The sequence below is a fragment of the Athene cunicularia genome, assembly GCF_003259725.1.
Source record: "Athene cunicularia isolate RWA chromosome 15 unlocalized genomic scaffold, athCun1 chr15_part1, whole genome shotgun sequence".
NCBI lineage: Eukaryota > Metazoa > Chordata > Aves > Strigiformes > Strigidae > Athene > Athene cunicularia.
Genome location: NW_020799121.1, coordinates 14,128,551 through 14,139,989, shown reverse-complemented (window position 1 = coordinate 14,139,989; position 11,439 = coordinate 14,128,551). Strand labels below are relative to the sequence as shown.

At 40.7% G+C, this 11,439-nt stretch overlaps 1 protein-coding gene across 1 annotated transcript in view; it reads right to left on the bottom strand.

Moving 5' to 3' along the window:
• PTPN11 (protein tyrosine phosphatase, non-receptor type 11) overlaps positions 1 to 7,215 on the bottom strand; it is a gene marked incomplete at its 5' end in the record, with an annotated part of 25,216 nt that extends 18,001 nt beyond the window's left edge. The window contains 5 exons of the mRNA XM_026859451.1: positions 2,391 to 2,504; positions 3,025 to 3,141; positions 4,386 to 4,578; positions 5,723 to 5,917; positions 7,085 to 7,215. Of these exons, the coding sequence (XP_026715252.1) occupies positions 2,391 to 2,504; positions 3,025 to 3,141; positions 4,386 to 4,578; positions 5,723 to 5,917; positions 7,085 to 7,215 (750 nt within the window). The remainder of the gene's footprint in view (positions 1 to 2,390; positions 2,505 to 3,024; positions 3,142 to 4,385; positions 4,579 to 5,722; positions 5,918 to 7,084) is intronic.
• Positions 7,216 to 11,439: the final 4,224 nt, after the last annotated feature.

The window sequence follows — 11,439 nt, the reverse complement described above, 5'->3', positions numbered from 1 at the left end:
AAAAAAAAAAAAAAAAAAAAAAAGCTTAGTGCTGACCTCACTAACAGCAGTGAAGGGGAATGAGAAGTGGAATGTCTCACAGTTAAAATCTCTCGCTTCTTACATTTGCTTTTTCTCTAAGATTTCTGGCTCGCTAGCAAATACTCTTCAGGAAAGTACCTTGCTTCTAAAGACCAAAAAATCCATTACAAGACATATTTATTCAATAAAGACCAGAGGTCAGAAAAGAAGTCTATGTGTCAAGCAATAGTTCAGTCGTATTTTGACAAATCAACAATCCATCCCTAAACACACCGCACAAGAATGCTTCCTTCAAGAAAACAAAACAACAAACCCAAAGAAAAACCCAAAGAAAACCGACATTAATTCACAAGGCTTCTAGTAAGCCAGTTACAAGAATGGCAAGCCAAAAGAACATACTTTTTCCTTATTATGCCCTCTGAGCAAGAGTAAGGTAAGGCATGCTCAGAATCTCCAGGGAAGCCAAAAGAATTTGTAAATGTACGTTCAGGCAGTGATCACAGACAATCTACACAACTGTGTCATGACTGGATCAAGCACACCACTAATCAGTCTTTGGAAAAAAAGTAGTTATTTCCCATATTCAAGTTTTAGCTATTAGAGCAGGCGTGGCTAATCTTCCTGACCCTCCAGGCCCCATATCAAAGTTCACGCACTGAACTCTGCGAAGCAATTCAAAGGTTGAGGCTCTTTTACCTCCAGGTGAGGTTCACAAGCAATAGATGAGAGCTGCTCCCCAGGGAAGGATCCACCACTCTCTTGTCAGGGTACAGCAGAGCCCCAGGTCCTCAGCAGCGGCCAGAGCACGCTCTGCTGCCTTGTTTCCCCCTCCAGGTGGGATTCTCACCCCCAAATTGAGCAAGGGGGAAGAGCAAGGAGAAAGCTTAATCCTCATTTTATGATCTCCCCACTGCCGTGGCCTCACTTTCTTATATATTCCATCCACGTTCATAGTGAAATGTGTTACCCCTTCAGTAAAAGTCTTTTGCTTTTCATGGCTTTATTTTTCTCCTCCTGACAATAATCTCAGAACAGACTGGAAAGTACATTCAGCTTATGAATACGTCTGATCAAAAAAAGAATTTCTTCAAGAATGGTTGCTTTGCAAATCCATCACTATTCAAGAAGTTTCTCAAAATAGCCTCTCTCTCAAAGACCAGGACTTTCCAGTTTCCTGTTGCCATCTGCTGGTGGAGTTCCAGACTCCACTGTGGTTTTCTTATGTATGTGTGGCATAAACCAGCCCATTATACTTCAGACATTTGTAAGATTTTGGCTATGACCATCACATGCAGGCAGCTGTTAAGTGACTCCAGTTGTCAGAGAAAGGTTAGGACCCAGGCTAGACTCAAGCGATTTGGAATACGTCAGTTAATTTGCTCTACTCGAGAATTTAACAGTTTCACCAGTATTTTCTTTCAAAACATAAATAGCTCCCTGAAATCATTAGGATTTCAAAAAAGGGGAGAGCTGGCCAGCACAGCTACGTGACACACACGAGATGCACATGGATAAGACAGAAGAAAAGGCAATGCTACTATCTAGAAGGGAAATTGAATTTTGGCCGCAGGCAGAAGCGAAACAGCCAAACAAAACAAAAATAAATTTTCAGGAGTCTAAGGAATACACATAATCAATGGTGCTTCATCTCAGAGCTTGCTACCGCTTACCACTTCACAATAGCTTTAAGATCCCCAAAACCAGCTATCAAAAAGCCAAAAACTCAAGGGCAAGAGCATATATTGACTGAGAAATCACACGGAAGTTACCTTAAAGCGGTGGTACCCAACCTCCCAAACACAGCAGAGTGCAATCTGAAACACCCTCTGCACCAAGACACGCAAGAGAAAGCACAGTGCAGTTCCCTTCACACACACAACCCGACACGTTCCAGCTGCATCGGCTGTCGCTGCTGTACCGGGACTCGGGCCACCAAGAGTAACTGAGGCTGGGAATTGGTCCTTTGCCTCCCGAAACATTAATCCAGCCTACAGACCTCTTCCTGTCCGTGCGAAGAAAAGGAACACAGGAACGAACCTGATTTAATCGTCCTGGTAGGCCAGATACAGTTGCACATACAGCTCCCTCATGGCAGGGAGGATATTCAGGAGGGATTGCGCTGGCATTGAAGAACACAATTAGCTCTCAGAATCAGGAAAAGAGGCAAATATTTCAGACGTTTTACTAGCACACACAAGAATGAAACTGGTAACATTTTAACACTTGCTGTACCTGACCGGAGGTGGAAGCAAGAACAGGGATATGAAGCGAGAGAGGGGGGAGATGACAAAATGTCAGGAAGGCAGCAAACCTAACTTTTCAGTAGTGTAGAGATTTAATACCGTAACACTTGGAATGTAATGAAGTACCTCGAATTCTTCCCAGAAGCCCTGCTTGACTTTATCTGTAGTCTCTGCTAGCTTGCTTAGCTCTCGCACTCTGCTTTCAATCTCTGCGGCATTAATACGGGTCGTATTCAGAGGCTAAGAAAGATACGAACATTAAACAAAGGTATAACAAATGACACCTGTGAGAAGAGAGTTAAAACACAAATATCCTACGCTAAGTTTATTTTATATAGGCAACTCTAGGATCCAGGCATCTATTTGGACTTCAAAACTTTACAATTCATACAATGAAGGGCAGCGAGGGTAGCGAGGAAGGGGGCAGAGAACAACTGCTTTGAGATAAAGTCTCAGGGTTGTTCTTCAATACATTAAGTTGTCTCATTTCTGGACTAGTCCTGCAATCCCTACGGACCACGACGATACCGAGAGAAGTTCTGCATGCATCACAGACAAGATTCTATCCTTCACAGGCATATAAAAACCTGTTCCCGTTTAAACGACTGACGACTTCATCCAGTTTCACCAAGTTTAAATCTTCGTTTTTGCATTAGGAAAGAAAAAAAATGATGTCTCACAGAACACACGGAAAAGCCTGCACTTCAACAATATACGCTAAAGGTAACGAAGCTTAGTGGTGTCTTCTCCATTCACTCACCTGCTTGAGTTGCAATACTGTGCCCAAAGTTTCTACCATAGGGTTCTTCTTGTAATGTTCCACTAGATCTGTCAGAGAGTCAAATTTTTCCCCTCCACCAACATCGTATTTTAGATCCTTGAAAGATAGATGCTCATCAAAATAAGCGCACTTCATACAACAACATCTACACTAACATCATCTTTAGGCTACGCAACATAGGAGAAATTCTCTTTAAAACCATATCTAAAAGAATCTAGTAAAAATCCTTCTGCTAAGGGATGGTAGCATTTTAACAAAAAGACACACATGCAATATGGAGGACATTACCCTTTTTGTCATCTAATTGAAAAATCATTTTATCTGCCTTTTCAGAAGAGCTGATTCCTTCTGAACTGAGGTTTGGGCAGCTCAAACAGGCTACCTATGCTGTGTGACCAGAATCCAGGAGATAGCTTTGGAAATCAATTCAAATTCCTATCGCTGGGAACCACCGGGTCCTGAACAGCTGGTATTGACTGGCATCAGCCCTGTTTTAAGGAAGTAATGCCGAGTTATTTACCTCAACGTCAAAAATGCTACTAGTAAACTGCAAATCAAAGATTTTCTTGAAAAAAAGAGATGTTCTGGTAGTTTAGCTTTTGCAGTCTTCGCAGGCCATTTCTACCGCCAGATTATTTCTGTTATTGCAATTGAGTTGTTTTTAAACAACTAAGTTGTTTAATTGTCTTTGAGAATAAAGAAGAAAAAGAAAATAACAAAAATCTATGGGGTTTTTTTAAATAGCGACCCATGGGCTTTTATGAAAACATCAAAAGACCATAATTTAATAATACTTCAGTGAAGAACTACCCTATATTCAACTCAAGCTTTAGATTTAAAAGTACTCCTTGGATTCAATACTCAAAATTTTCACAGAATGTTGACCATCTATCAGGTGCAACTTTACAAACTGCCTGGAGAAGCAAATATATTTGGATAGATCTCTATTTGCCCAATTACTCCTATTTTTATATAATTCATCCAGGAGACTGCAACTCGCTTAAGAAGATTCATGAACACGAAAGGCTCCGTCAGCAGAGGTTTTGAGACAGACTTCTGATGCATTCAAAAGCAAATCTATTAGAAGGTACTTGACAGCATAGTGTAGCGTGACATGATTCAGTCAGGCAAGCAGTCAAAAACAATAAAACCCTAATAGAATTTTGATACTATCAAATTAGTCAATTTGATCAAACAGATGATATATAGCACATACAGTACCACAGGGAAAGGGGAAATGTATTCAGCTCTCCGTAGCAAAGTGCAAGATGGCGTCCTGCTAGAATAAACTCGCTGCCTGTGGAAGTAGCCCTGTTAAAGAAGCTCTTGCTTCATCATACCTGGCAGTGAATCATGACATGTGTCACTTTAGATTTCCCATCATTACTCTCTCCTTTATCATCTCCTGTCCGGACAGAAAGAACAAAGTCCCCAGGGTGGCTTTGACTCTCACGCACAAGAAAGCTTCCATGTTTTCCTTTTTCTGTTAATAGTTTTTCAGCTTCTCTTCCAGAGAGATGTCCATGAAACCACCTTTAAATAAAGAAAGATATAGACAGGTATCCTACTTGTCATTCCAGCCATGGCTGAAGTTTCTTGTTCTAAATATTTATAACAGAAGTAAAACACTCGTACTAAGTTATAGACAGAACAAGTATCCGAGTCTACAGAAAGCCTCAGTTTATAAAAATAAAAAAAAAACCAAAATAAGCCTTGGAAGCGTACCTGCAACATACACACCAGTGATTACAGAAACACATCAAAGCAAGCACTTCCATAAGCACTGAAATTTGCATTTCACACAAGCTTCAAATGAAGCTTTAATTTGGATCCTTTACAATAGTCCAAATGGCGTCCAGTAAACACAAGCCTTATACTGCAACCTTTTCCTCAGTCAAGGCATTTATTCTTTTATTTCCTTCATGAGGATGCACTTTGCTGATAAACCTGTGGGAATTTAGCATCTTTTGAGACCCTATCCTTCCATCAGATTAGGAACTGGAGAGGATAATCACCTCAATCTCGTTTCTTCAAGAAACTTGGCCAAAAAGGCAATAAGCCTCCCCGCTACTATTAAATAGAAGCCATTCGGAGGAATGAGAGAACTTGTTTGAATATTTTCCCTTGTTTTTTCACTTCTGAGAATAAATTGATATCTACGGGCCATAGAGGTTTATTTCTGACATACACATACTCCCTTAGTATACGCCTGAAGTCTCAGATTCTCCTTATCAGTCACACTCCTCAAAACACCAGTTTCACCAATTTGAGGGTTTCTGTGTCATTCACTTTCTTACACATATGCCCACTGCTGGAAAATCATATAAAGTTATGTCCAGAAATAGATCTGGCCAGTAATAACAGCTTCAGGAAGCTTCGGGAGAACTTCTATAACAAAACATGCTCCCAGTAAAAATAAAGGGAACCATGCCCTCTTTTTTAGTGTTTTATCACACCAGGAGAACGCTGAAGAAAACAGGTTCTGAGGCTTAGATTGCTTTACCTTTAGTCATGTGTATTAGTCTGCTTTGCAGGTAACTTCTCTGAAATTAGTGGGACCACTTTTTGTACAGGACAGTGGTCAACCTTTCATCAAATGGAAGCTGACTGCAGCGTTAATAGGGTTAGACACATGCACGTGCATGGACACTGAGGTTTTCACCACCATTTCTCTGACCTTTCAGATGTAGGATCAGCACAGTTCAGGGGATATTTCAACTCTATAACATCTCCATTCTTTTCCTTGAGCTGTCCATGATGTTCCATATAATACTGGACTAACTCAGCCAACGTAGCAAACTTCTCTCCTCCATAGAGGTCATAGTAGTCTCCCGTGTTCTGGATCTTGATGTGGGTGACAGCTCCAGTTCGTCTAATATTTGAAACAAAGGAAAAAAACCCACACGAGTCAGCTGATATCTAATCAATCACTTGTATATTTAGTGTTCTGTTGTCTGAGTTGGAGAAATCCATACTGACATTTGCATCGCTTTCCAACTGAAATACTGCAGCAGAGCTAAGCTAGTGCACCTCTGCAGTGTGCTTCAGCCACATTTCAGTGGCTTGCAAGAAGGAGAAGTAGCTGTCCAACAGCCAGGAAGAATAGGGAAAGAAAAAAAAAAAATCTTAATTCTATAACGAAGGGATCCCTGAAGTCAGTGTAAGCTCTGCAGCCTCACGATCTCCAACAGAAATCCCTCAAACCCCCAAGAACTGCACACACAAGCACAAGGGTTGGAGGGGTGAGAAGAATTCAGTATATACAAGACACCCATCAGAGCCTGTTTACTCCTTTCCCCAGAATTTCACACTAACTGCTAAGTCTCCCCTTCAGTAACCAGTTGCCTTTGCCTGATACGAGACATTTGCTCCCCCAGTCTCTAGCATTAACGAGGAACAACTCTCTAAGAGTCCCCTTCTGTTCAGCAAGGCCCATTATCTCAAAGGTATCCCAGAAGCATTACTCTTATCACCAATCCCACTTTTCCTTTTTCCTTTATCTACTTCCTCCTGCCGTTCTTTCCCCATCCCTACCACTATACACACAGCGTCAGGGGACAAGTGTTACAAAAGGCCTCTTTTGGAAGCTGAAACAGCACCGCAGTCGCCCTTAAAAACTTGCTGACTTTTCCTGTAAGAAGAGAGACTGGAGAGCATTTCCTTGCACGTGCTGCATCAGTAATTCCTATCATCTCCGCTACTTTCAGATAGTTACCGAACAGATTTTCAAAGGGCTAAAAGTAATGCTATTATGAATCTACTTCTGCTTCCCCTTATCTTTTCTGTCTCTCCGCAGAATCAGAATTCACTATTCTCCAACCAAAAGTTTCCCCAAGTTGGGTAAAAGCATTTGAGAACCTCTGCGTGGAAAATGGGAGAAAAAGAGAGGAAAACAGCGAACAACAGACTGAAAAGTGATCCATGCACACTTTCATCTCTTAGAAGCAGTTCATTTACAACTCTTTCCCCATGGAACAGCACCAAATGAAAACCTTTACCAATCTGGGGAGAAAGACAAAAAAACCCCATTTAAACTCACCTAACAGAGAGTGTAAAGTCTCCTGGGTTACTTTTGCTGGGCCGTGCCAAAAAGCTGCCATCCACTCCTCTTGTTAACAGCAGGTTTTCTGCTTCCACTCCAGTAATATTTGGATGAAACCATCTAGAAGAGGTTAAAAATAAAGAGTGTTAATAAATAAAGAGAAGATCTTCTGGTTTTCAGAGTCAACTTACGCGACAAGACTAAATAGAAAAATTCAACAGCTTCAAAACCAGGAAGTACTGAATTTTGTTCCTAAAGAAGTAAGAATCTGAGCAGACAGTATAAATTGTCCGTTTCATATTGCATTGCAATTCTACATATCGCTAAGAGATGTTTTGCAAGTGGAAGAGCTGTACCTATACTGAATGGATTAAAAGAGTATCAAAGGCATACAGTGTGAACAGCAACCCCAAGTCATGCACTTGCCTTACTCCAGAAAGACACGACACACAGAGAAACTGAAAGACAATCCAGAAAAATACTTCAAAAAAGAAAACAAAAACTTCCAAAAGTGACAACTTGACAACATTTTAAAGGTTAAAAATTTAACAGAACCTCATGCTTTAGGGCACAGGCTGAGCACCAGCTGACAGGGGTCAGGAAGGAGCTTCACTTGTGGACAACCTACGTGGTTGTCTCGTCTTCTTCCACCGTCCTCAACAGACCGTGGTGCTGCCCGCTGCCAGAGCGCAGCGCTGCCTTCGAACTACCTTGGCAAATTCTCTGGTCCGAATATATCCCACTTAAATACAAACACCGAGGAATCTCATATTGATATTCACCACCCACAAACAGCCTTCTGAATGACTAATATAGTGCCCCTGCCAAAGGAGAGCTCTATATGGTCTATATCCAAGAAGCTCAGTGTCCCCACCTATGGCATTAACTTCGGAGAGACAATTTATTCTTAGCCATTCTGTTAACGCATCTGTGTTCTCTCTTATCTATAATTGAGGATTTTTATTGCCCTCTTGCAGTACTAAACTACATCTGTGTGTTCTGGATGACAGGAGTTTTTAATGAGGCAGGATTTTAGAAGGCAAACGTAAAAAAAAAACAACAACAAAACCAAACACCAAACCAACCACCACACAGCCCAGGGACAGAGATGTGAACGCAGCAACTAAGTTTTAGTGGCTTTGTCAGACTTGTATTTGGCAATTAGAAGATCACCTTTATTTTTCAGAGTTGCCATAAATTAGACTGTGCAGGGCACAAGTGAAAATGCACATCCATATCTGCAGAAAGAACACAGACTACTTCTCTTTGTACACCGGGTTCTTAGTTTCTCTGGAGTAAAGCAAAATATTAAGGCAAATGACTCTGCAACCAATCTCATTACATATATGAGTGCTACATCTAAAAAAAAAATTGAACAGCTTTTCTGATCCTACCCAATACAGTCAGCATTTCGTGCTAAATTGCTAAAACAGCAAAATATGCGTATGCATGTCTAAATTTAGGGTTATTACTGTAATTGTTTCAGCAATTCCTTCTGTAATGAAAAGTCAACAGTATTCCCACCAAGGCCTTAGCCAGCCTATTCTCTTCAGAAAGAGATTCTCACAGAACCAGTCTGCAGAGCTTTAGAGATTCTAGAATATCCAAACTCCTACCAAATCATTCGAATGGGAATTAGGATTACTCATGTATCAGTTCCACTTCAGAAGTAAATTATTCTTCCTGTTAATCTTGCTTTTTTTGTCTGGTTGCATCAAGAAAATCTAGTGACTACTACTACATCTTTAACCGAAGAACAACAACAAAAAAAATAATCGAACCTATGCAGCACGGGTCATGAAAAAAAGATTTTAAAATACTTCAAGTTATTACAGCAAATGGGAATGAATTAATAAATGATGCTACACTTCTTTAATGACTACTCCAACTTTAAGAAAAGCCTCACAAAAGATACTGCACAAGCATCGGTACCTGGTATGAACCCAACACTAAATACCACATTTCAGAATATGACAGGATGGCCTGCAGAAGCTGATAATGTATTTGCCACACTTCCACACCTAAAATTTTACTTCCATTAGGAGAAAACAAAAAAAACCCAAATAAAAAGTGCAGCACCATTGTGAAGAGTTTCTAAGCCTTTGAAACACAGATAGGATCCAAGAGACACCTTTGCAAGTTTCTGAGTTTATATGCAAAAATGGATAAATATATGAAGGAGAAATTATTGGGATCAATTCTACAAATTTATTGTATTGCAACATTCCATAAACTGTAATTAACATAATATCTTCTGTATCTCATCCTAAACCCTAATGCACCTGCAATTAACTGCACACAAGTTGCTAAAAGGATGTAAAATAACAGAAAAATAGTAACTTAATAAAAAGAAGGGACTACAAATAACTTGTGCTTAAAGGAGAGGTTAAAAAGATGATAGATTGTTTAAAAACAAAAATCTCACCCCAACACGTAAACACACTCCTATGAAAATGGCAAAAAGCAAGCAAGTGTAGCAAAAGAAAAGCTACATCTGGGAGAGCGATGGAGTTTATTGCACTTTATGTAACTTTTGTTCTAATGGTAACTCGTACTCCTGCTCTCTCTCATCTTTATATTTTTGGCTTTGAGTAGGAAGATGCATTTGTCAGCCACCCCAAATAGAAAAATGGGGGTGTTAGTGATCTCTGTTAAATGGTTCCGGACCGGTGATCGAGATGGTTTCATTTGAAGTACTGCCATCACATGTGCTTTGAACCTCGGGGGCTACATCCCTCCCAAAACCGGAGGAGAGAGCAAAGGGGACTGCAGACACCGACACCAGTAACACAAGCCCTACAGAGAACTTTCTCTTGCACTTCCTTTTATAGGGATGGAATGCATTTTCGACTTTTTTCTGCTTTCCTTCTCCAACCTCTATGATGAGCAGGTGCAGAGGCTATCCCAAGCAAAGGACATCACAGCCAATAAATACAATCAAGAAAGTAACACACGCACACGTAAACCCACGCTCTAATTAAACTAGCTGTCTTCACTATGCACGGAATACTCCTTACAGCAATTCTGATTTGGGGGGTTCAGCAGCACACCATTCCAAGTCCCTTATTAGTTTACAGTAAGACAAAAATGTTGGCAGAAAGGTAACCAGTGAAATACCGGGGATCTCATTTACAATAATTACAAAACTAAGGGGATATGCACCAAGCAAGAAACTTTTTGATGAAAACTAACACATGGTAAGAAATACAGTATTGCTACAATTATCTTTTTTTTTTTTTTTTTTTTTTGAAAAGATCATCAGGATCTGTCTTTTGTAAGTCACACACTGCCAGCATATTTCTCTCTTACCAAATTGAAGAGAGAAAAGAAACAAATCAATACATTTTTCCATGCTGTGATTGGGCTTTTCTAATCACCTTTGCAAGAGCAGGAGAGATTAAATCAGTTCTGAGTCTCAGCTGTCACAACCGTAGCATTCAGGGAGGCGGTGACTGGTAGTTTAATTACACCTATTTATAGGCTCATCAGTTTATATTTCTCATCTTTTTTCAGTCTCCCTCACAAGTTACAATTTAAAGTCCTGAGCAGAATATGAGGATTATTCTCAACAACAAGGAAATTCGCAAGTGTCTCCAAAGGTAACTTGTATATTCAAGCCAGTGTGTGAGTAGGAACATTCAGAAAAACCCAACATACACTAGAAATCTCCCACATGCCTCAAGACCCCAAACCCAAATTTAACTATAAATGGCCACGGACTGAAAACACCCTGTCTAGTTCCACCACCTTAAATAGAAGAAGAAAGAGGACAACCCAATGTTGAATAAGCTATATTTTAATAGATATTACTTAAAAAGATGTGTCGAATTTCAGAATAGGAATGTTTGATAAGATTAGAAATATATTTTTCCTTTTCGTGACAGTAATTCCTCTCAAGACTAACATTTACCTTAACCCTTCAGCCCAAAAAGGGCTGCTAAACTAAGACAAACATCTAAATACGTTGACAGCGAGAAGCTAAACAAAGAAAACAGATTCAACTGTTCATCGTGCTGACTTTGCAACCCCACAAGGTTTTGAAATCAGACCCAATGCTGTCAAATAAACGGAGAGCCCAGACCCGTTTACAAACTCCAGTTCTAAAGGCGGCTGATGGTTTCCTTTCAGTAACGTCACTAGCGCTGGGCTGCCGAGAGCAGCACGACCCTCCCCGGCCTCGGATACTCGACCGACCGGTTGCCACACGAATCAAATTCATTCCTCAGCTCCGGTTGAAGCCCCCCACGAAGCCAACGTTAATGTGGCAGCTCCGGCCTCCGCACGGGGGTCGGCGGAGCCCCAGGCCAGCCGCCCCCCGCCCCACCGGGTCCCCCGGAGAGGAGGGCGTCCCC